Source organism: Gobio gobio (assembly GCF_949357685.1).
Source record: "Gobio gobio genome assembly, chromosome: 13".
In the NCBI taxonomy this organism is placed as follows: Eukaryota; Metazoa; Chordata; class Actinopteri; order Cypriniformes; family Gobionidae; genus Gobio; species Gobio gobio.
Genome location: NC_137106.1, coordinates 11,332,046 through 11,359,351, shown reverse-complemented (window position 1 = coordinate 11,359,351; position 27,306 = coordinate 11,332,046). Strand labels below are relative to the sequence as shown.

Here is a 27,306-nt window from a genome sequence, read left to right as displayed (position 1 = left end):
GTTGTTCATTATGCTATTTTAAGGGCGCATGCTTGACCATAATGTATAGCGTGCACAACGCGCATACACTTTGCTCATGTAATCTACACAGATGCAACAGTTATTTTTGCAAATCATAAATTGTTACACTAAAAAAATATTAACACATGAGATGACGGAAATCATTGTGGTGTGCCACGAAGATGTGAAAAAAATAGGCATAAATCTAGCTTACAAATGATTCAGGCTAATTGTAATAATTAAGGATAAGACCTGTTTGCCCAATAGTGGCAAGACATATATGTATATAAGGACATCTGACAAATTGGTTTGTCCGTCAAGAACCAGGAAAAAAAATCGACTGAAAAACTGAAAAAACTGAAAGACTGAAAAAAAAAAGACTGTGAAATCACCTTTACCATAATGTACAACATTACAACTTCACTTCTCTGTCTTTCACTGCTCTTACAAGAACATCAGTCTCCTCGGCTGTGAACCGCTCCTGGTGTGCGCCTGGTAAATACGCCATAATAATAGCAATCCATAATGGAACTTGCGCACCTGCTTTTACAGGGAATGTTGGATGACGCTCGGATTGGTTTATTCACGTTACGCCCAAACCACACCTATGAATAATGAAGCTACTTCAGACCAACCCATTTTAGATTTGCGCCGGGCGCAAGAGCCATTTATCCCGCCGGGAAAATAGCAACAGCGCCGAGACCCGCCCACAAAGTTACTTGCGCTTCACGCTTTGACACTTGCGTTTCAGATCGTTAAAATAGGGCCCTATATCACTATGTATTGGCTGCTGTGTGGTCAGAAATCGTGTCGAGTATTAGCGAGAGTCTTCCTCTAGGCGAATGCGTTTAGTACCAGATGGCCCAGGCTGTTCCAGGGTGTCCTTCAGAGAGGCTCTCTTCATTCCAAGCACATTCGGTTCGTTGTCTTCCTGCTTGAAATGGCGACTGCACACCCTCCGTATTTTCAGGTTTTCCATATTAGTGTCCTCTCCAAAATTCGGGTGGTTGATAGCCCATATTCACTGTTTGCACAACTACAAATTTTTAACCGGCAAATGATGAAAACGTACTTCTTGTCCTTTTCTGGTTTTGGCTGGACATCCCAGTACAAAGACACTTGGCACCATTTGGATGGAAAATACACTACTGTTTAAGTTATTTTAGGAACTAGCTTGTCACGCGATATAACAGCGTATTTTTAGTTTCTAGTCAACTAACGTTAGAACCGGTAGGCGTGGCTTGGGAGTGGCCTCATAGGGCAGCGAAGCAAGTGCATTCTGGGAGTTGTTGTCTTTCATCCACATGAGCCAAAAACACATTTTCTGCCTTTTCTCAGTCTAGAAGGCACCAAATTCAAAAATAATTTCACATTTCTACTACATAAATGACCCAGTTTAAATACACATTTATCTTCCCAGCACTGAAGTTCCCCTTTAATGCATTAACTAATGTTAACAAATGAGACCTTATTGTAAAGTGTTACTATTAAGGTTAGTACACAACAGACCAATCAGAACACAGTTTAGAGATGATTCATAAATAGCTCTAGTATTTGTTCATGGAAAGTCCTGACAAAATGATAAGGATTTATGCTGATGTTGTCCAAAACGCCACTTTGCCTCTGGCCTTTCCAAACTTTTTTGACATCTCTGTAAACTTCACTTACAGTCATTGACATTTTCAGACTTGTTTCTAACTTTTCTGGGTCAGTGGAGGTGATCTTAGGAAACAAATCTTAGGATCTTATCACAAAACCTCTAAAACCATTTTTCAGTCTTAGTAAATCTCTGATCAGAGATTGTTCATATGCTGCAAGATCAGCACAAAACTGGCTGAAAGCTTTAATATTTATGTGCACTCTTCTGCTGCCCCCATCTGGTCATTTGACATATATCTCTTCAATCTTCATTCATTCAGACTGACAGAGATGATCCTAACTGACACTGACATATTGTGAATCATTTTACTTCATATTTTACATCATATATGGCTGATTCTGAGAGTAGCTATTAATATGGATCAAGGCTAGATGGGGTAAATCTTGATCATGTGCACATTTGCTCCTACCAAGGTTCAGTTAGTGGTTAGCATTAGGGTTAGGGACACAATTAATCATACTGTTTGAGTTCAGAGAGGAGCTGCAACCCCTTTGCCTGGACACAAGGTGTCACTCTTCTCTTTTTACAGTGGTTGTACTGAGTTATAATATACCTGTAGAAAGCCTGTTATTCCAATTTGTGCAGCCCTAAAAGTATCGTTTTGGCTCATGGGCCCTTTTTTACTTTTTTTTGTGATCCAATCACCATAGAAACACTTTTTGTCTGCATGGTGCTGTATTTACACCACCCACCAGAAGGGAGAGTAGGCAATTTCGGAGCGGCTAGAAATAGCATGAGATCCCACCCTCCCTTCAGAGCATCTCCAAAGCCACGCCTCCTTGAAAATACATGAACGCACACAGATTCTGCAAAGAGTCACGAGAGACGGCTTTGAAATACCTCATGTCTCAAAGCACATTACAATAATAATGAACGTAAACAAATGAGAGAACTCTTACCACCTGACGGCTGCAAATTAATTTTGCCGTTGATTAGTGTTGAACAAATCAAAAAAGATAGTTGTCCATGAAAAACTCGTATTAGTGAACATAAATCTGCGATTAGGGGATATGATGTCAATGTGATTCAGAAAATGGATTCAGTTAATGTCAGCACAGGCTTTACAAACAGACTTTACGATATGGATTCGACAGCACCACGACAAACAGTGAGTAGCAGTGTTCAATAATGCCTGATCTGTGATCAGTGATTTCTGATGTGTAGCTAATCATTCAAGTTCACTCAGACTTTCTTTCTAGATCGTTTAATGATCGCCGTCTCGATGCCCTAAGTAGGGATGTGACGGTGAGGAAATTTTCCCACCGGTTAATCGGCGTGTGACAACACCGGTAATACCGGTATCACCGGCGGGGGCTTGTAAATCACTAATTCTATCTAACCGAAAGTAATATACACGACCGCAACTGAAAACTGAACTGAAAACGCACCAGTGCGTGCACACACCGTGAATGACAGCTCGTCTGTAAATGTGCGCTCTGTGAGGCCATGAATGAAATTCGTCTGTAAATGCGCGCCTTGTGAGACCATGAATGAAGTTCATCCGTAGATGCGCGCTCTGTGAGGCCATGGGTGCGTCTCAACAGTTCCCTAGTAGTCAGGACACTGATTAGGCATTGATCGGTCTATGTGTGAGACGCACGCCATGAATGAATGACAATTCGTCCGTGAACCCTTGTTTATACTCGACGCGTCCGCACCATGGTCCGAACGAACGAGTGAGAGGGTGCGCGCGGCAAAAATTACGTCATCTCAGAGTGTCGGACTCGGAGACGGAGTCACAGACGAAAGGAAACAATGCGCGCTCTGTGCGGCCGTGCACATTTTACTTTTGGTTTTGAATTAGCGCCAATTCGGTGGCAGGTTGCTTGAATTGTGGGTTCATTAGCCTATTATTTTATATGAAAAACACAACAACAAAACAAATGACAAATGAGGCGTGACCTTTCCGGTAACGTGCGCTCTGCGTGCGCTAAGCTGCTGTCGAATCACAACACGGGAACCGCTGGCACAATCAGAACTCGTTACGTGTTTCTGAAGGAGGGACTTCATAGAACAGGGAAATCTTTCAAGCCGTTTTGAGGACAGTGAAAACAGCGGTATACAGATAAGTAAATTGTGTGAAAAATACTGTGTTTTTTTACACGCGAAACATGAACACATGTTATATTGCACACTGTAAACACAATCAAAGCTTCAAAAAAACACGAAAACGGGACCTTTAACATATTTATGGACAGGGAAGCCCAGGCGGCGTCCAAACAGCGGAAGTCTGACCTTTAGAATTTCTTTGTGAAATCTTCAACAGTGAGTCTAAATTGATAAAGACAAGAAAGTTCATATTTATGAAAATCATGCAGCTCCTCAGCAGTTCATATTTATTCAAATCATGCAGCTCCTCGGCTCTTGTAAGTCTTTTAAGGAGTTTTGACGGATTGGTTATGAAGTGTGTGTAACACTAATAGCGTGTGGGTGTACTATTCTACTCTCGTCTCATCTTGTCTCGCCCTCGTTTCATAGAACGCAGCTAATAGACGTGCATAAAGGACGCAGCAGGTCTGTGGACAATGGTGGAGGAACATGGCACTGATCTAAATGACAAAGGTGCTAAATGGGGCCGCGGTGGCAATGTCGAAGGTGGAACACAAGGGCCATGCGTTGCTATGGCAGGGATGCAAGGGGGGGGGGGGGGGGGGGGGGGGGGCGCTGGGACGAAACAACAGGCATCTCAAATGGCAGGTGTCCGTTTGAAAAAGAGAGGTTGAAAATAAGACCTCTCCTGAGTATAGGTCCATGTGTGTGCTTTTTATTTTTCGTACTGGACTGGAGTGCATGAATTCTGTCGCTTAATGGAAGTAGATTATAGTTTAGTGACTGCGATATAAACTGTATATAATAAATCAGTACGAGAAAAGTTAAATCATTAAAAAAGCTGTGGGTTAATTTTCTCCTTGGCATCACAAAATATGTCCTGACACAAAATCCATCATCAATGTGTGAATATGCAATATAAGCCTATACTTGAACTGCGGAAATATAATCTGTCTTTTAAGATTTCTCTCCCTATGCACTGCTGGGGTTTATATTTTATAGTCTCTGGCTGTGAAGAACTGAATGCATGTGCTGAAATCACAGGAAAGATATTGATATACATGATTGAATGCAAACTCAATTGACTGGAGGGAAAGGGTTTTACATGCAGAATGCAGAAGCGGCTCATGGTCCACTAAAACATTTGGTAACACTTTAGTTTAGGGTCCAATTCTCACTAACTAGTTGCTTATTAGCATATTACTAGGATATTTGCTGTTTATTAGTACTTATAAAGCACATATTAATCCCTTATTCTGCATGACCATATTCTACAACCCTTACTACCTTACTAACTATTAATAAGCAGTAACTAGGAGTTTATTGAGGCAAAAGTCATAGTTAATAGTGAGGATTGGAGTCTAAACTAAACATTTTGACATAGTGCCAGATTTTTTGCCACTAATGGAGCTATCTGTTTCAAACTGTAGTCAAATGTGTGATCAATTTCCCAGTCAGATTGTAGCAGTAGGTTCAGTATTAGGACGCAGAAGAATCACTTGAGTTAACAGTAGTTGAGGGGGTGTATTTGGTAGTGGGTGTATGTTGATATGTGTGTGATCTGTTATGTGGACCAGCCAATCGTCTAAATATTTTGTGTAATGTATATTTTTATTTATTTATATTATTCACACATTTAACCCTCTGGGGTTCTTCATTTATGGGTCACACTCAGGACCTTCGGGTCAAAAATGACCCGGAGGGCGGGATTAAGATAAAAAAGATTTGAGTAAAATCAATTAAATATATTTTTGTTCAATAATATTTTTTTGATTTTTGAGATCATTTTATGATTTATAGTTAATATTTATGCAATAATTAATAATTAAGTTTTTCCAATCTTCTATTGTTTAAGCCTGTGTGAACTGTAGCCTCAGTTTGCTGTTCTCAGCTGACAGGAGTGTCACCGGTGTGTCTTATGCTGCTGTAGCATGTCTGCTTCAAGCTTTGACGTGTTGTGTGTTCAGAGATGCTCTTCTGCAGACCTCGGTTGTGACGAGTATTTGAGTTAATGTTGCCTTTCTATCAGCTGAACCAGTCTGGCCATTCTCCTCTGACCTCTGGCATTAGTAAGGCTTCTTCACCCACAGAACTGACCCTCACTGGATATTTTCTCTTTTTCAGACCATTCTCTATTACCCTAGAGATGGTTGTGTGTGAAAATCCCAGTAGATCAGCAGTTTCTGAAATACTCAGACCAGCCCGTCTGGCACCAACAACCATAGTCACTTAAATCCCCTTTCTTCCCCATTCTGATGCTCAGTTTGAGCAGATCGTCTTGACCATGTCTACATGCCTAAATGCTTTGAGTTGCTGCCATGTGATTGGCTGATTAGATATTTGCATTAACAAGCAGTTGAACAGGTGTATCTATAAATGGCTTGGGAAAAGAGTCCAACTTGTCATGCCAATTTTGCAAATGGAGCTTGAGGTAAGTAGTTTTAAGTTTTAGCGGAATGCCGCGTTGATCAATTCGCCATTTCTTGTTGCAGTTTTATTGGCTAGTCAGTAGACGTAGGTCGTAGAATCAAACACACTGTGAGATGATCATGCAAAATTTCTGACACTGTCAGAAGATTATCGCAGGCTAGCTTTGGTCGTATGACCGTGACAACAGCCGCCTTTGAACCTCTCCAGGGACGGACTGGGGCTAAAAAACAGCCCTGGACTTTCTCCCAAATAGGCCCATCATCCGGCCATTCGCCCCTAGCCGTGCACAACAGACACTAGCAAGGATGCACTATGCCACAATACTGTCAGACTATCAGACAAGGTATTCACAACAAGTGACATCTCAAAACCTATGGCTAGGCCCTATTCATTTTGTCTGTGAAGCTTTCACAAACAACCACCAGGTCTTTGCCAATTCCACAATAATAAACACAAATATGAAAGACAAGGAAAAACTGCACTCGGATGGAAGACAGACAGAAAGTGCAAACTAGGATTTTTTGGTTAAACAAAAATGTAGTCAATTATTTAGCCCCTTCCTTGTATGTTAGCATGTTTACAGTGGTAGCAATGCATGCCTGATGTTTTCCCTTTTAATTCAATCCCTTAGTCTTCATTCCACCAGAAAATGTGAGCTCACAACAACCTCTCATATACAACAAAGTGAATGAAAGAAATGAAAACCAATGCAATACGATGATGAATGTCCAAAAGATGACACCCACAGATGGGTTTATATGGGGTTGGATACATATTATTTGCTTTTAAACTGTGTGTGTATGTGTGTGTGTGTGTGTGTGTGTGTGTGTGTGTGTGTGTGTGTGTGTGTGTGTGTGTGTGTGTGTGTGTGTGTGTGTGTGTGTGTGTGTGTGTGTGTGTGTGTGTGTGTGTGTGTGTGTGTGTGTGTGTGTGTGTGTGTGTGTGTGTGTGTGTGTGTGTGTGTGAGTGAGTGTGAGAGTGTGTGAGAGTGTGTGAGTGAGTGTGAGAGAGAGAGAGAGATTTTGGTTAGATGACAGTTGTAGGTTACAGTTTGACAAAAGCACAATGTTTTGTTTTATTGCGAGTGTACACAAATATAAGCAACACTTTGCAGTTTGAATGACAAAATGAAGTATGTATTGTTTTTATGTCTCCACTGTTCGATCGCGGCATCGCGCCCGCACCTCTCTCTCTCTCTCTCTCTCTCTCTCTCTCTCTCTCACACACACACACACACACACACACACACACACACACACACACACATCACGTCTCTCTCTAACAGTAGTTCCGCATTACATTAATTTTCGCGCAAGTTTTATTTATTTTTATATCGTGTATTCTCCGTGTAAATTTATGCACCGAGCCGTGACACCCGTGCAAATTCGGTTAAAACGAGTAGGTTTTTTTGCACATATCAGCATATAAGTGATCGTATTAGTGCCCCTGCTGTTGGCTGTTCATATTGCGTTATTAGACTTTTTTTTTTTTTTTTTTTGCCGACGGCCGTGTGACGGCCCTCGGTTGGACGGCCGTTCTGGACTTTTCCAGAACGCACAGATTGTCAATCCGTCCCTGAACCTCTCTCACTGTATGATCTAGGACCACCATTCAGGAGCCACAACAACAGAAATCCCCATAATTGGTCCTCTTTCGTCTGGGACAGCCCAAAATCGTACACTGTGTACCGGGTAAATTAAACACAATGCCAGCAAAGCACATTTCCTGGCCCGAACAGCCAGAGCTGCTGTTTGGTGACACGCTCTTAGCTCATCTGAGAAATATGACTTTTCTTCAAAACTTGCAAAACTTTGCCAGTATAATGAGTGCTGGCTAAGCAAAGAAGCTTCATTTGAGTATGCAGTGGTCCTTAATGTATTACTAGAGGCAGTGCATGCTTGCTTGTGTGGTGTTAAACAAAGCCAAGAATAATGAATGAATGAGATGCAGAAAGCTTTTTTTGTGTGTTAATGTATACAGTATATAAGGATGTGTGACAATGGAAGAAACAGATGTAGGTGTGTGTGGGTGTATCGCTAATCGAGTGTATAGCTGGGGCCACTGGAACAAGCATCATTGAGACATCATAAATGCAAGGCCATAAAAACCGCAGACAAAGGCAGTGTGTAATGGACTCCGACCAGGCAGGCCTGCTAAAGGTCTACTCGATACCCAAATCGCTCTGTGATTTGAAGACTCCCTTTAGTCTGATAAAATCTCAGCACAGCTCACAGAATAAAGCAACTTTATGGGATAGTTCACAATAAATAAAACTGTTACCGTTTACTCACCGTTAAAACATTTCAAACCTTTTGGAGCACAAAAGGAGATACGTTGTCGAATGTTTAAGCTGCTCTTTTCCATTAAGCAAAAGAATATGGTGACCACAAAGTGTTTGGCATGAAAATTCAGTCCGATTTTCACATATGATGCAAATTCACTCTATGACAGTAGGTGGCGCTTCTGGACAAGCAGAAATACCATGGTTATTCTGGTACACAAAGCACTACGCAACTTTCAGTTTCCGATACCCGATTTTCACAGAGAATTCAAACAGTATTTACATGTTTTCTAACAGAAAATCTTATTGGTTTGCCAGCATTTTTTGCAATGCAATGGAAAAGAGATTAAAGCAATCCATCACATTAAAGCAGCACTAGGTAACTTTTCAACCTTCATAATATATTTTCAAAACTCTTGTGATGATACATCGACTTACAATAGGTTGAATGACACGTTTGCCATAGCCTGACGGGGTCTGTATCGTTTTTAATCGTACTTTTAAACTTCGGGTTTCGGGTAGTAACCCGAGAAAAAAAAAGAACTACAAAATTCGACTGCTTTACGGCATATACGTCACTTCCACCACCACCCCCACTTCCTTAAATTCGGACGTGCGAGAAAAACTATAATTGTTTGCCAAATGTTATAGTCATGGCCGAAGCAGCACAGAAAAATAAGAAAGCAAAGGTTTTGTCAGAGGAAAGCAAAAAGAGGAAACAAGAAAGTGATCGGATTAAAGGCAGGACGAGGATCAACATTGGGCCAGCGTTTGCTCGTTGGCGTGAGCTGAAGGAGGAGGGGCTACATTCTTGCAAGTAAATACGTAATACATACAAAATCATATTTTAGGATACCTAACATGTCTGTGATATTGGTTTATTTGTCTTTCCTCAAGCTATAATGCAAATCGATTTTTCAAATTTGCAGATTCATCTAGGGTAGCTTGATATTATAATATTGACGATATATGGTTATTACCTACCACTCAAACATTGAATTGAAGTATCATATAGATTCTGTAAAACGGGAACCAATAGACTAGGCTACTATAATGACGCTGGCTTGTAAACGTAAGCATCGCGATCATTTGGCGTTTGAAAAAAATAAAACCCATGAAATTATATTCATATGACATGCTGAAACATATGCCACTGTACCTGGGATGAAGACATTTCACACGCGACGCAAGCAGAACACCTGCATGTGAACTCCTGCAGTGTTCAGGGCTATCATAGTTGTCATGTCAACAAATGCACGTGCGATGCACCCGCTGATGTTGAATGACAGTTTACGACAGTAGTAGAGGACAATACTGTTTCACAACTGTAGGGGGAGCCCGAGAGCAAAAGTTACCTAGTGTTGCTTTAATGAATGATAAGCGAATTTTCATGTCTGTCTGAGAAGACGCATTAACAGCCGTTTATTCAAATTAAAATGTTTATCGCATATAATTTTCACACCTAAAATCCAGTGTGAATATGCAAACTCTCAAATCTTACTATACTAACTAAAACTATGCTAGTTTTTATTTAAACTCTTTCCCCACCAGCGTTTTTGAAAAAAGTTGCCAGCCAGTGGCAGCATTTTTGATACTTTTCACAATATTTTTATGGCAACCAGAATATTTTGTTGTATGAATATCTGAACATGGAATATATCAATAAAGAAAGAACAAGCTTTTAAACAAAACAAAACACATCAACACCCCCAATTACTAGGACGTTTGATGGAGTATTTCTGTGCCAAAAATACTCCTTCTGGTTTCTCACAAGTCAAGTATGGGCCTATGTGACGTCAACAAGGGCGGAATTTCCTTGTACGGGCACTTCTCCCGGAAGGGCGCGCGCACACATGCCGACCAGAGCGAGAGAGCAAAAGCACGCCCATCGGGAAGTCGTCGGCTGCACTGCACAAGTCACAGGACTTAATGAAATCAACAATGTCACCAAAGAAGGGTGTTTTTGGTTGTCAGGGCAAGACAACCCTGTTCAGATTCCCAAAGAACCAAGCGTTACGGGGACAGTGGATGGAGTTTGTTTTTCCGGAGCAGCAACGGAGTTGCGCAAGTGTTTTTGTTTGTTCCCTGTATTTCGCTGATGATTGTTTTATAAACAAGGCCCAGGCTCAACTCGTCCTGCATTGGATCTGCAGGCAGTGAGTAAAACTGCTTCAAATGTCTGTGTGTTGTTGGCTATCGACGCGTAAGTACACATCAAGTAAACAACATGAACGTGACTCTTTAGCTCCGCCCACACGATACGCCTCCAGCCGCTCGGTTTTATTCGGAAAGACTCGGTACAGCGTATCGGTCTTATATAAATATGATAAAACTAAAGTCTTTTCGGAGATTTGAAGGATGCAATACTGCTCTATAGGTACTCAAGATTGACTTGAGATTGACATAAACTGTGTGTGAGATAACCCCCCCCCCCCATTTAATTTGGTAACTTTGATTTATATGCTGTTTAATGTTGATAATCGCATTCTTTTACATATGCATCTGCGTACATATGCAATCGCTTGTTTCTGCTTCTTCTTCCTGTGTTGAGAGATACTGTACTCTCTCAGAAGATGTGTAATAGCGCCCCCTACCGTATAACAGTGAAAACCTGGAAAGCCGGAAAACAATGTCAATGGCAGGGAAAGAGTTAATTTCAGTCAGCAAAAAGTTTTTATTTAGTTTTCAATTAAATTCTCATTAACCCAGGTCACTGCTCTTGTTGTATGCAAAAGAGCAGCTCTGACATTCTGCATTCTTTTCCCTTTTGTATTCCACTGAAAAAAGAAAGTCGGATTGGTTATGGTCAATGTATCCTTGCATAATATGGAAAAGAACAGCGTTAACAATCTTCAAAAATCGTTTTTGCGCTCCACAAACTATCCCAAAATCTAAAATTAAATCCCGCTTAAACAACAGTACAGATCCCAGACACCCACTTCCTGTCATTTCGAGTGATTAAGCAGAGAGATCGGATCGCTCCATCCAAGAACGCACAGAATTTTCAGAGACTTTTTATGGAGTCCCCCAAGGCTCTGTACTCGGTTTTATTAGCATAACGCTATAGAGACTCAGACAGAAAGACAAGACCTCGGCTAAAGCGAGCACTGAAGGGCCTTCAAGAGGATCACAAGTGCTGATGAATAAAGGAGAGCGTGTGATTGGACAAGGAGAGAGAGCAAGAAAAAGAAAAAAGCGACTTTTTTTACACCACTAAATCACTTATCTTCATCATACTGCTTTTATCAAGCCGCTGGATGCTGCAGAGATAGAACTGACTTGAAAAAAGGCAGATTGTAAAAGCAGAAAGAGCGAAGGGTTGAAAGAGAAAAAGGGGAGAGGGGCCAATGCAGCATAATTAGACCGAGCTGCTTGGTTACCTTCCAAACACAGCAAAGGATACTCTGAGCAGGAGAAGAGGCGGGGACAGAGAGAGAGAGCGAGAGAGAGAGAGAGATATGAAGGGGATGATTGCATTCCACACACACTTGAAGCTCAGTCTCCCTAGGAGACGCAGGACAGCAGCATGACACTGCAGCATCTACACTAGAGCAAAACTGTGCGATTTTATGTCACGCTGAGAGTGTGTGAGAGCCAGAGAGAAAGAGAAGTTTGTCAGTTAGCAGAGAGACCAAAGGAACAGCTGGAGAACAGCAAAGTAAAAGATATCAAGAGGAACAGGACTGTGGGAGTGACAGGAGAGATGCGCGTGGGGATGAAGTGGGTTTGTCGGAGGAGTTGAGCCGTGCTGCTCACACACACACACACACACGCGCACACACACACACTTCCAAAAGCTCAGGAAGGAGGAGAGAATGAAGAAACACTCGGCCCGAGTGGCCCCTCTCAGCTCCTATAGCGCCCAGGTGCTCACCTGCCCCATCTCTGAAGGTAAAATGCAATGTTTGTGTGTTTTTGAATACGAAATTGTCCCCAAAAATGAGCTAAATCTGAGAAAACCTTCCTTTGGAGATGCTCAGGGATATCCTTAAAGTAAAAAAAAATAATCAAAAATGTGTTTTTTTTATTCTAAACCTTTTTAAAAAGTTATATTTTAGGACTAGTGTTAGAGTTTGAGTAGTGACTAGTCTAGTAATTATAATTACTCCATGTATATTCTCATTTAGATAGCTAAACTAGTGCGTGTTTGAGTAAAGAAAGGGAAAAACTGACATGCGCACAAAATCATAAGTTAGCGTGGTGTGAAATGTGTCGAGTGTGTGTGTGTTCGTTTTCAGAGGTTTGTGTGTTTGCAACCAAGCAGAAAAGGAGCCACCTCAGCAGTTTATATGTCACATTTTCAGTATTAAATTACCTTTTATTTAATGACGTATGGTTTGTTTATTTGAGTATGATACGGGTTTCATGGTCCTGCGGTGTTTTCAGAGTAACACTTTTCTATAAGGTCTCATTTGTTAACATTAGTTAGTGTATTAACCAACTTTAACACTTTAACAACTTTTTTACATTTAATAATCTTTGTTTAGTGTTATCTCTTTATAAATACCTTTAGGCTAAAGGTACAAACAGGAGTTATTAACGATTAGCCAGCAATGATAATTCACTTTCAGTGTTTGTTTTCATCGTTAATCTACATTTATGATATTAGAATTGAAAATAATTTCTGTAAATGTCTGTGTTTCATTGAAAATGTGTTTGTGCTTATGATTGCGTGAATCATACTGTTTCCTGCTTTTGTGCTTTTGGTTAAGCGTTAAATAAACAGTCCAATCCTCAGGGATACTGTTCTAAAGATGTGGTTTAACCACACAAGTCCATTAGGATGTCTGATTGTTTTCCAGTTGGGCTTTGGTGTTGGCTGTGGTTGTAGCAGCATATAGCATGCAGCTCAGTTGCATTATGGGATTGTGATGTTTCTGGTTGCAGTGTTTAAAACTTCCTGGTTGCGACGTTACGCAAATCTGAAGTAATAGCCCAATTTACAATACCTGATGTTTTAAATCTATATCTTTGATACATACTGGATTGGTCTCATACAAGCGAATTGCTACTACTTAGGTTCAGATTTAAATTAAAATATAATGTTTGACATAACAAGTCACTGCAAGGTTAATGAAGTAGATATATAACTCCGATCAGGCATAACATTATGACCTAATATTGTATTGGTCCCCCTTTTGCTGCCAAAACTGCCCTGACCCGTCGAGGCATGGACCCTGAAGGTGAGTTGCGAGGTGGAGCCTCCATGGATCGGACTTGTTTGTTCAGCACATCCCACACATGCTCGATTGGATTGAGATCTGGGGAATTTGGAGGCCAAATCAATGCCTCAAACTCATTGTTGTGCTCCTCAAACCATTCCTGAACCATTTTTGCTTTGTGTCAGGGCACAATATCTGGTGAAAGAGCCACAGCCACCAGGGAATACCGTTTCCATGAAAGGGTGTACATTTGTCTGCAACAATGCTTAGGTAGGTGGTATGTGTCAAGTAACATCCACATGGATGGCAGGACCCAAGGTTTCACAGCAGAACATTGCCCAAAGCATCACACTGCCTCCGCCGGCTTGCCTTCTTCCCATAGTCCATCCTGGTGCCATGTGTTCCCCAGGTAAGCGACGCACACGCACCCGGCCATCCATGGGATGTAAAAGAAAATGTGATTCATCAGACCAGGCCACCTTCTTCCATTGCTCTGTGATCCAGTTCTGATGCTCACTGTTGGCGCTTTCAGCGGTGTACAGGGGTCAGCATGGGCACCCTGACTGGTCTGCGGCTATGCAGCCCCATACGCAACAAACTGCGATGCACTGTGTATTCTGACACCTTTCTATCAGAACCAGCATTAACTTCTTGAGCAATTTGAGCTACAGTAGCTTGTCTGTTCGATCGGACCACACGGGCCAGCCTTCCCACGTGCATCAATGAGCCTTGGCCGCCCATGACCCTGTCGCCGGTTCACCACTGTTCCTTCCTTGGACCACTTTTGTCGGTCATAATGTGATGCCTGATCGGTGTATGTATATATATATATATAATAAACTCCTTTCATGTCGTCCATCTAAGCCTTGTCTGTGAAACTGGGCCTAAAAGTGTTGGGGGTTTTTTGGACTGACATATGGGTGAAAAAAAAGTGACAGAATTTAAATTTGTTGGGTGTAAACTATTCTTGTTCCTTTTAAAAATACAAATATAATGAGGTTATATGAGCTAATCAAGTAATAACATTTTTTTACAGTATTAAAAAATACAGTATTAGTTCTTGAGATGTCCTGTCAACAGCCAAACTGCTCATCATAAGTCAGTGCATATTACCAATCCCTCCCTCAAATGTCTTGTTGTAAAATTATGCTTTTGAATCTGTAAAATAGCTGTAAAATAACAATAGCATTTTGCGGAGCGCTGTGTAAATATGTAGGGGCGGTAAACCAGGGATTTACCATTGATGTGACATTTCTGTGCCTCCGCATCTTGGGCCTGCGGTTCCCTGGTATTGTTGGTTTCTGCAGGTTGTTAAGCTATCCAGTCAAGATATCCGCAGGGTATAAAAAGTCTGTCAGTGTGGGTGCACACTGTTGGAGCCCTTTTATCAGCCCAAAATATGTCTAAAAAGTTGTCAGGTAGGGTTTTTTTCTCTTTAAAAATGACACCAGTTGTTATTTAGATGCAACTACGTCAGAAAACATCTGGAATTGCTTAACATCAGACAGGACAAAGGTACTCATATCTGAAGTACATCTTTCAATATATTAATGCAGTTTTGTGGCCTCTCTCTGGACAGAGCGTGTTGCAGGGTTTCATATAGGCTCTTTGAACACAATTTAATTTACATACCTTTTTGTCTGAAAGGTTAAGGCATATGACGATCAATAATGCAAAATGGGGTCAGTGTCTTGTTTACTGGAAGTATCCAAGGCCTTGAGTCAGTGGCTTTCCCTAATGCTGTCGATCTGAATTCTTCCATTGTCAAAACGAACTAACAAATCAAACCACATGGAAGAACTATATACCATCATTTCGAATATGTCCAGCTTTTATAGAGTTCGAACACAAATTGTAACTCATTTTTAAAAGTTAATTCTTTATGTAACCTTTATATGTGTTATTATAAAACTTTATTAAATAATACAAAATCGAAAACATTTTCTTGGTTTTTTTTTTTGTAATCAAATTTCATGAAATGTTAAAGAATCATTACATTTTAGGGAGTCACATGACTTACAGAGCACACAATCATGAGGGTCTCCATGATGTCATTTCCTGTTTTGTAAAAAAAAAAAATTGTGTTGCGCCACATGATTTGGTGGACAAATGTTGCCATTTTCAAGTCAGTGTATGTATGAATGCCAGTTTTAATTTATTTTTTATTATGTTTTTTATTATGTCAATGACCTAAACAATACTTTCAAAAGATCAGTTATAACGTTTTTTTCCCTGTATTTCAATCAGAGTGAGATCCATGGCTTGATAGCAAGATAACCACGACAATGTGGCTTTGTGAGTGTGAGTGTGTATATGTGTGTGTGCGCGCTTGCTGACTCAGTACACTGCAAGATAGTGACCATGGGCCAGCGCATGTCATCTTTTATTCCTGGTCTGGTGTAAATTGATCACTCTGAGTCTACAGCAGATCTTGGCTTTGTGATACTAGCGCTCTTCTCCTCTGTTCAATCTCCCACCGCCTCCCATTCACCACTGCTCTATCTATCTATCTATCTATCTATCTATCTATCTATCTATCTATCTATCTATCTATCTATCTATCTATCTATCTATCCATCCATCTATCTATCTATCTATCTATCTATCTATCTATCTATCTATCTATCTATCTATCTATCTATCTATCTATCTATCTATCTATCTATCTATCTATCATCTATCTATCTATCTATCTATCTATCTATCTATCTATCTATCTATCTATCTATCTATCATTAGGGCTGTGTGATATTGAATAAAAATGCGATATGCGATATCCTTGTTAAATAATGCGATATGCGATACGATATTGCTTTAAGTGTGTAAAATCTTAAATTTTTTTATTTTTTTATTTAAAAACTGAGAATGATACCATTTATGTGTTTCACATTCTTTCTGGGAAAAGAAAGCAAAACATTAATGTCACAAATCTGACAATATAATTTTAACATCAATGTAAACAAACAAAAAATGTTATGCCAATATTTAAATATCAAAAACTCTTTGCTTGACTTGGTAATATATAGTTATATCAACCTAAAACTTAACATCAAGAACATCCAGGTAAACAAAGACACCTGAACTAGGGGTGGACGATTATTTTGGTTATTTTAATTTATCTTTTATTAATCTTTTATCTGTTATTATAAATAACAACTAAAAACAGTAGTCTTCACGTGAATTAAATATACACTGAATACACTGATACATAATAAAGCTACAAATGTTATTCAGAGTGATTTTCTCTTTTTCTTTTGTTGTTTGACAGACAGCGGCAGGTTTACTGTATTAGCAGGCTGTCACTTTAAGACCTAATGCACGGATCCTATTGACACACATTCGGTTTCTTTCCGCAACTGATATCGTTCACATAAAGCATAACCGACTGTGTTTACATGAATACTAATCAAGACAGCCATTTTAACATAACTGTATGTGTATTTGACAGTTCGAGTGTGTAACAAGACACGAAAAAAGAGCGGCTTGTGCACATGTTGCACACAATAATGCACAAACAAATATTTTATTCCCTTCACAGCGCTCTCAACAACTTGGTACAATATAACTTTTCTCAGCAATCTTCCTCCAGCTCTCGTCTTTCTGGTCTACAAGTGCGGAGTCCGTCTCTCTCTCTTGCAGCGCTTCCACATAATCTAATACTCAATTAAAATGCAAAGATGTCAGCCAATCACAACAGTGGGCGTTTTCACTGAAGTCTCACAGCAGACACGCCCCTTGAAACAGAGCATTCAAGCCAGAGTGCTAATATCAGAATAGAAAAATGCCTTTTATTTCTAAATTATGACATTTTATGATGTAAAAATCATACTAACAATATAAGTACACCTCAGGAAACATAAAATAAAGAAAACAATCCACGCCACGGGACCTTTAAAAATGATAATAAATAGCCTATGTAATGTGGTGCATATATTTATAAAAATGCTGATCTCTAGAGTTCATTTTTCTAGCTGACTAATGAGTTTATGGGCACTGAATGGGTTTTCTGAGGTAAATGTGACATTACATGACATTGTTCACAAGCTGTTTTATTGATGTCTTTCCACGGTTGAAACACTGATCGTTTACATATGACGTGATAAAGACTTCAGTGCGTTTTACTAATCTTTTAATATACCTTGACGTTCATTCATGTTTATTTCGCGCTGTAACTGATATTAAAGTGGAGTAGAGATGATCAGTTCACATGCCGCTTCTCTTGAGCTGAGCTACGCTACTGCGATCTGTCAAATATTTGTTTATTCAAAATTTTGTAATAAAATGGACATAATTTGACATCTGAGACTTTGTATCATATCAAAAGTAAAAAACGATTTATTGGATGGGAGGGGCTCTACAAAGTTACGTTCATTCATCAACTGAAAACAGGATGACTAATCGATTCTTGCATTTAACAATCGATATTGGTTCATAAAAATGAGGGAAAAAACGAAACTTCAAAAATGACCCAACAATTCCCTGCCATTATAAAGCTTGGAAGAGCCAGGACATTTTTTATATAACTCTGACTCCAAATTTTATTCGTCTGACAGAAGAATACCATATACAGGTGCTGGTCATATAATTAGAATATCATCAAAAAGTTGATTTATTTCACTAGTTCCATTCAAAAAGTGAAACTTTTATGTTCATTCATTACACACAGAAAGATATATTTCAAACTTTTATTTATTTTAATTTTGATGATTATAACAGACAACTAAGGAAAATCCCAAATTCAGTATCTCAGAAAATTAGAATATTGTGAAAAGGTTCAATATTGAAGACGCCTGGTGCCACACTCTAATCAGCTAATTAACTCAAAACACCTGCAAAGGCCTTTAAATGGTCTCTCAGTCTAGTTCTGTAGGCTACACAATCATGGGGAAGACTGCTGACTTGACAGTTGTCCAAAAGACGACCATTGACACGTTGCACAAGGAGGGCAAGACACAAAAGGTCATTGCAAAAAAGGATGGCTGTTCACAGAGCTCTGTGTCCAAGCACATTAATAGAGATGCGAAGGGGAGGAAAAGATGTGGTTGAAAAAAGTGTACAAGCAATAGGGATAACCACACACTGGAGAGGATTGTGAAACAAAACCCATTCAAAAATGTGGGGGAGATTCACAAAGAGTGGACTGCAGCTGGAGTCAGTGCTTCAAGAACCACTACGCACAGACGTATGCAAGACATGGGTTTCAGCTGTCGCATTCCTTGTGTCAAGCCACTCTTGAACAACAGACAGCATCAGAAGCGTCTCGCCTGTGCTAAAGACAAAAAGGAAAAAAAAATGGTCCAAAGTTATGTTCTCTGATGAAAGTAAATTTCGTATTTTCCTTTGGAAATCAGGGTCCCAGAGTCTGAAGGAAGAGAGGACAGGCACACAATCCACATTGTTTGAGGTTCAGTGTAAAGTTTCCACAGTCAGTGATGGTTTGGGGTGCCATGTCATCTGCTGATGTTGGTCCACTGTGTTTTCTGAGGTCCAAGGTCAACACAACCATATACCAGGAAGTTTTAGAGAACTTCATGCTTCCTACTGCTGACCAACTTTATGGAGATGCAGATTTCATTTTCCAACAGGACTTTGCACCTGCACACAGTGCCAAAGCAACCAGTACCTGGTTTAATGACCATGGTATCCCTGTTCTTAATTAGCCAGCAAACTCGCCTGACTTTAACTCCATAGAAAATCTATGGGGTATTGTGAAGAGGAAGATGCGATATGCCAGACCCAACAATGCAGAAGAGCTGAAGGCCACTATTACCCCTTTTCCACCAAAGCAGTGCTAGAGCTAGATCGGAGTCAGAGCCTAGTTTCAAATCAGTTCTTTGTGTTTCCAAAGCCCCAGCTCCGAGCCAGGAAAAGTGGTTCTTATGTAGCACCAAAACATTGCTGGGCTAGAACAGGGCTAGAAGTAAGAATCGATTACGTCAGGCGCTGGGGGCGGGGTCAACAAGACGAACACAAACTTGAGATCCGCCATTGTTGAAATAGCAGCTAATGGAGCTAACAGCTGCTGCTCGTTTGTAATCTCCGTCTATACAAATTACGGCGAACTGCATGAATGCGTTGGATTCGCTGTGTTTTCGTTGTGTTTTGATGCCGATGTAGGATCGTAAAGCCATGTGAATCAATAGTAACGCAACGTTTGCATTTTTGATGGAAGGCTTGTTCGCAGCGGTGCCGTGCAGAGACCGATCACCGTATGACGAGTCCATCGAGAGCATATGGCTCCTTATGCTTTTGATTCACTCATGCGTTTTTTTAATATATATCATACGTGGATCGGTCTGCGCAGCGCCGATGCATCTCGAACAAGTCTGGTGTGTTTATGTTTCCAGCTGCCCTGGGTTGCCAGGTTTTCACAACAAAACCCGCCCAATTGCTACTCAAAACAAGCCCAATTGCGTTTCAGGGGGACTTCCCCGGTAAAAATCACATTTGGGGGTAAAATATGTGTTTTTTGGCATGGTTGCCTAATAAAATTTGCATTCCCGGGGCCAAATATCACATAATTGGGATCGCTTCAACCCGCGGACATGAAAAACAGCCCGCGGCAACAGTGATGAAGTAGCCCAATTCCACGGGAACACCGCTGACTTGGCAACACTGCGCTGCCTCGCTAGTGTTGCTGAGAAAGATGAGACGTGACGTAAGACCTGGCTTTGTTGTGGCTCTCAGCATGTGGAAAAGCAAACGGTTCTTAGAAGGATCCTCAGTCGAACCAACTATGAACTGGGACTAGCTCTGGCTCTGAATTAGCTCTAGCACTGCCTTGGTGGAAAAGGGGTATATCAGAGCAACTTGGGCTCTCATAACACCTGAGCAGTGCCACAGACTGATCGACTCCATGCCACGCCGCATTGGTGCAGTAATTCAGGCAAAAGGAGCCTGAATTAAGTATTAAAGGTCCCGTTTTTCGTGTTTTTTTGAAGCTTTGATTGTGTTTACAGTGTGCAATATAACATGTGTTCATGTTTCGCGTGTAAAAAAACACAGTATTTTTCACACAATTTTCTGTATACTGCTGTTTTCACTGTCCTCAAAACGCCTTGAAAGATTTCCCCGGTTCTATGAAGTCCCTCCTTCAGAAACACGTAACGAGTTCTGATTGTGCCAGCGGTTCCCGTGTTGTGATTCGACAGCAGCTTAGGGCACGCAGAGCGCACGTTACCGGAAAGGTCACGCCTCTCACCATAACGGGGATGCATGATCTCAATGATCTCTAAGTACAGCGTCCCTGGGAAAGCCAAACAAAGGTGACTTGACTCCGGGATGAAAATAACAGCGTCTCGATGACATGGCAACAAACAAACTATACGAACGCAACTGAACGCAACACTTCCTATTCTCCACGCGGGAGCAACAAGACCACGCCCCCTTTTTCGCGTGTTCTTGTGGGCGGAGGTTAGTCGACATACTGCTCTACTGACGTAATTAAAGCAGGAAATACCAGGATGTAGTCCTAACCGGCCGTTCGCTGTAGGCTTTGAAAGGGAACTTCTGTTAAATAAAATATCTCGCTTGGCATTGAACTTTGAGCTTTATAATTTTACAGGTATTATAAATGCTCTAACAGCAACATTACACACTAACTAAAGTTTGAAAAATGGGATCACGAAGAACAGGACCTTTAAGGAGAACTAAGTATTGAGTGCTGTACATGCTCAAACTTTTCATTAGTGGTGTCAACAATAATCGATTCGGCAATGCATCGCAATGCGGGGCATGCATGATTCAGCATCGATGCGGCTAAGGGCCATAATCGATTATGTCATCGTTTATTTTCTGGCCTTGAGTTGGACAATAAAGTTGTGAAGTTTCAATTACTTCCGGGGCCATAACAACAACAACAATCAAGATGGCTGAGGCGGAGGGAGATTACTGATTAATTAAAACACTTATGTTCACTGCTGGAAAAAGTTGGCTGTTATTATTGCTCTATTTAATTTCAAATGGTTCTAAAGCAGAGAAGAGAAACATTTCTCATTCAAAGCACTGAAAGCAGTGATTTATGTTTTCTTTTTCAGGTTTGAAAATGCCATATCCAATACCCTGTACCATTCAATTTTATTTTATTTAATGACATTTATGTCAAAGATACAGGAGAGTGATAATATACACATAGCAGCCAATAAAATCTGTTGTTCAATATCTGACTGCTTGTATTGCCTCATGACTGATTAAAAATTTGCCTTGTTGTGTGCAGTAGAATTTTGATGCATCTCAATGCATCGTAGAATCGAATTGAATCGAATCGTTACCTGGTGAATCGTAATCGAATCGAATTGTGAGGGCAGTCCCAATGCACACCCCTACTTTTCATGTTCATACTTTTCAGTTGGCCAAGATTTCTAAAAATCCTTTCTTTGTATTGGTCTTATGTAATATTCTATTGTGTGTGTGTCAACAATTTTTGTTAAGTACATTTGTTTGTTTTGTTTTTTTAACAAATATATTATAATACATAAATATAAAAAAAGTGGGTTGTGGCTTAATGGCCGTGAAAAAATATGGGTCCTATGGCCAAACCAGTTGAGAACCACTGTTTTAAATGTTACTTTTTTTTTTTCCAGAATGTTCAAAGAACGTTCAAAAGTAATGTAACTTAATGTAGCATACTGAGGTGTAATGTTGTCAGAACAGCTTCTATGAAGGAGGTCATGACTGATGACAGACAGGATGTTTTCTGATTGGCTGATGTTTTTGTGGGCGCCCTGTGGTGTCAAGTTTCTATGTATATCCCACCAGATCTAAATGGTCTCTGTGCTTCTCCATGACCCTGTGAAGCTATTTTTGACAGAGGCTTGACTGTGCGGCGTAGGCAGATTTGAAGCGCTGTCCAGCATTAGTGCTTCACCTGCAGGTAACTGACACTGTCAGCTACTGATCAATACATCCGTATTCGTACCACAGAGAAACATCAGGGGCAGCTGCACGAGGAAGTGTTGGTGAATTTCTCATGAATAAAACACGCCAACAAAGCACATAATTAGCATTTACTAACCCTGTCTAAAAATAATCAGTACTGTATTCCAATATTTGACCAAATAAAAGACAGGAACAGAACATGTTCACCATACTGCAGGTAAGAACAGAAAGAGTACAATAAACGTAAAGGATATTTGCATTTCCTGCAGTAAATACCAGTGTTTGCGAAGCAACAAAGGAATATTTTTTTTGTTTTAGGCAAAACATAGTTAGAAATAAAGTATACTTGAACTTAGATTGAGTGAGGGATAAAGAAAAGTCCTTAGTGTTAGTGTTAGTCCATAGGGATAGTCTGCAATTACAGTTTTAAGTAAAGTTTTACACCTAAATGTTTACAGTTTTACAATCACTAGGACCCATTTCTCAATAATTGAGTCACCTTTTTTCATAATTCTACTCACAGTGACCACAACAGCAGTCTATATGAGCAGAACTGTGCATCTATCATTGCTTTGGCACAAATGCATTCAATGACATCTGTCAAATTACATGAATTCTTTTCTCACTCAGACACAATCATTACCGTTTACATACTTTTTTCAAAACTGTTCAACTTCAGTTGAAAACCTGTAACACAAAAATTAATAAGCCAGCAATTTTCTGTATTTCTGCATGGATATGAAAAAACTATTCTAAATCTAAAAAATGAAATCCTTTAGATTTAGGTGAACACAGGTGTTAGTCTTTCAATTTCATTACTATTTTATTCAATTGCTAACAAGCATCAGTCAATACTGGACCCACTTTATATTAGGTGGCCTTAACTACTATGTACTAACATTTTAATTAATAATTTGATACAATGCACTTATTGTGTACATACATGTTTTTACATTGTACTTACATTTTTTAAAATACCTGCATGTAATTACGTCTGTAATTAATTTCTGTAGTTACATTTGTAATTACACAGTTGACACTTCCCTTACACCTAATCTTAAACTTACCCATACCACCACACCTGTCCCTAACCCTACCCTTAAACTTACCCTTACCACCACACCTGTCCCTAACCCTACCCTTAAACTTACCCTTACCACCACACCTGTCCCTAACCCTACCCTTAAACTTACCCTTACCACCACACCTGTCCCTAACCTTACCCTTAAACTTACCCTTACCACCACACCTGTCCCTAACCTTACCCTTAAACTTACCCATACCACCACACCTGTCCCTAACCCTACCCTTAAACTTACCCATACCACCACACCTGTCCCTAACCCTACCCTTAAACTTACCCATACCACCACACCTGTCCCTAACCCTACCCTTAAACTTACCCTTACCACCACACCTGTCCCTAACCCTACCCTTAAACTTACCCTTACCACCACACCTGTCCCTAACCCTACCCTTAAACTTACCCTTACCACCACACCTGTCCCTAACCCTACCCTTAAACTTACCCATACCACCACACCTGTCCCTAACTTTACCCGTATCCCACCATAATATCAGCAAAGGTGTTTTGCATTACAATATGAACACAGTAAGTACATTGTACTTATTTTTTGATGTAAGTACATAGTAGTTAAGGCCACCTAATATAAAGTGGGGCTTCAATACTTAAGCTACATTTTCAAATCTCTTCACACATTCAGAAACAGAAGTCTATGGGGGCCAAACTGTGAATCATTTTTCATTGCTTTCACTCAAAATGCATTCAATGTCCACATTTGCCAAAATCCATGAACAGGTTTGTCATTCTTACTTCACCGTCTGCAAAACACTATATATTTGGGGCACAATTTTCGAATGCTAAAAAATCAAAATGATGGCAAACTTGCAAACCTGCGTTTCTGCAGGAATTATACAGAAATATTAAATCTTGGCAGAATATTTACAATGAAATTCATAATAATTATTCCAAGCTAATTGCAATATTTTAAGCTGAAAGCTATTTTTAGTCTCTGTTACAGAAGTCAATTTTTATTTTTATTTTGGTAAATCGGGATGGCTTTTGTTTGGAAGACACATCGGTGGGGAAAGAAGAGTGGCAGAGAGGGAGGGCTAGAAGCCTTAAATTACTGTACATCCATCTAGCCAGCAGCCACATCACCCTGTAGCCCAAGACTGGTTTCCAACTGAAGCTAAGCAGGGCTGAGCCTGGTCAGACTCAGTACCTGGATGAGAGACCTCCTGGGAAAACTAGGGAGCTGCTGGAAGAGGTGTTAGTGATGCCAGCAGGGGGCGCTCAACCTGTGGTCTGTGTGGGTCCTAATACCCCAGTTTAGTGATGGCGACACTATACTGTAACAAGCACCGTCCTTCGGATTAGATATTAAACCGAGGTCTCTCTGTGGTCATTAAAAATCTCAGGATGTCCTTCAGAAAAAGAGTAGGGGTGTAACCCCGGCATCCTGGCCAAATCTTCTCATTGGCCTCTGTCCATCATAGCCTCCTAATAATCCCCATATACTGATTGGCTTCATCACCCTGTCTCCTCTCCACCAATAAGCTGGTGTGTGGTGGGTGTTCTGGCGCAATATGGCTGCTGTCGCATCATCCAGAAAAGCGCTATATAAATGTAACAAATTATTATCTATTCCATAAATTTTCCAAAGCGCTTGTCCTATAGGGTCGTGGGGAGGCTGGAGCCTTTCCCAGCGTCTCAGTTCATAGGCAGGAAAACACCCTGAACAGATGACCAGTCCATCACAGGGATGACGCACACACATTCATATTCTCAACCCCCACTACAGGCAAACTTACAGTCTCCAATTCACCTATTCTGTATGTCTGTAGATTGTGGGGTAAACCCAGAGGAAATCAACGTCAACATGGAGATAACATACAAACTCCACACAGAAAGATCTCCTGCACAGCTGGGACTCCCTTATAATTTTGATGTTTGTTTGTTTTGTTTTTTACAATCGCTAGGACACATCTCTCAATACCTAGGTCACTTTTTCAAAACTCGTCACACAGTGAGCACAACAGAAATCTGTGGGCTAAACTGTGGATCATTTATCATTGCTTTGGCACAAAATCCATTCAATGACGACATCTTTCAAATTACATAAATTCTTTTCTCACTTCGACGCAACAACCGCCAAAACTGTTAAACTTAAAGGGTTAGTTCACCCAAAAATGAAATTTCTTCCATTAATGACTCACCCCAATGTTGTTCCACACCCGTAAGACCTCCGTTCCTCCTCGGAACACAGTTTAAGATATTTTAGATTTAGTCCGAGGGCTTTCAGTCCTTTGAATGTAAGTGTAAGCACACTTTGCTGTCCACGTCCAGAAAGGTAATACAGTTTTTCTCAATTGTTTACACACAAAAACTGGTCCTTGAGACACAATGACCACAACATGTAACTCATGCACCAACCCCCTGAACCAATTCTGCTAAACTATAAGCACAATTCCTGCTTTACACTCAAATTGCAGTTCTAAAACACACTTTTTTCAAAACACTACACACAATTCTCTGCATTTGGCAGTTTTCATGCAGAAAATCTCTTGTTTTCACAAGGAACACACTGCCATTCAAATATGCACACTGACTCTTCACATGGGCAAACACCTGTCACGCAGTTTTACAATTAGCAAACAGAGCTTTAGCATCAAAGGGCAACAGGTGAGAAACCGAAGAGAGGATGCAGCATAGTTAAATCTTTTTTTTTTTTTTTTTTCACTGTAACTGTACAGTAAATTCTTCTGTTGTTTTGTATGTAGACCACTGTATGTGCAACTTTGTGATGGTTGGGGTGTACACTGTGTACATTGTTTTTGTGGGAAAAATAAAATATATTTGTTACGGTGTATTTGTGTGTTCTGAGTATGAAAACAATATTCTCAAATATTTTACAACACAACTATGTATGTACTGTCTGTTGTAAGTGTAACACTGAACCAAAAAAGACCTAAGTCATTATGATGAAAGGAGAAGTGTTTTCCATTCATCATAGTGTTTTACATTGAGCACATCAGTGTTCAACTGGTTCTTATAAATGTCTATTCATATGATGGTTTGTGTGTGTCATTTGAAAACTAATTTCCATTTTGAAAATAAATAACATTGTTTTGAATGTAAAGTTGCATTTTGCCGGAGAATTGAGGGGTTTTGCCCATTGTGTGTGTGTTTTTGGATTTGTGTGTAGAGTTCTGAGAATATGAGGCATGCTTTCAGAAAATGTGTGTAAACAATCGAGAAAAACTGTAAAAAAAAACATCATCAAAGTAGTCCATATGTGACATCATTTGGTTAGTTAGACTCTTTTGAAGCGTCGACAATACATTTTGGTGCAAAAATAACAAAAACTAAAACTTTATTATTAAGCATTGTCTTCTCTTCCGGTTTAGTTTGAATCCGCGTTCACGACGCCACAGTGACGCTGCTGATGTAAGACGCTGTGACGTGTTATCTGGTATCTGCTATCGCACCAGATAACACGTCACAGCGTCTTACGTCAGCAGCGTCACTGTGGCGTCGTGAACGCAGAGTGTTTTTAGCTCATTGTTTTATGAGTGACAAAGTGTGTTTGTTGGTTGACAAGCTTTGCCAGTGACTTGATTTGAGACATGTATGAAATGTTTTGGCAGTTTTAGTGCATTTTGAATTTGAAATTTACAGCTGTGCCAAGTTGAAAGTTGGTTAGGAGAATTGTGTGAAGAGTTTTGGAAAAAATTACCTACCGTACGTATATTGAGAAATGTGTTGTAGCGATTTTAAAAACAACTGTAATATGATGTAGATTCACATGAGGTGCGGTCACATT

The 27,306-nt window shown here is 40.1% G+C and overlaps 1 protein-coding gene across 2 annotated transcripts in view; it reads left to right on the top strand.

The window, feature by feature from the left end:
* The window catches only part of slc35f4 (solute carrier family 35 member F4), a 66,923-nt gene that overhangs the window by 18,862 nt on the left and 20,755 nt on the right, over positions 1-27,306 (top strand). The window contains exon 1 of one of the 2 annotated variants that reach the window (XM_079833365.1): positions 11,845-12,311. The exons of the other annotated variant lie outside the window; for it this stretch is intronic. Coding sequence (XP_079689491.1) covers positions 12,236-12,311 — 76 coding nt within the window. The 5' untranslated portion in view covers positions 11,845-12,235. Of the gene's footprint in view, positions 1-11,844; positions 12,312-27,306 lie in introns of those variants that run through there. 2 annotated transcript variants of the gene reach the window in all.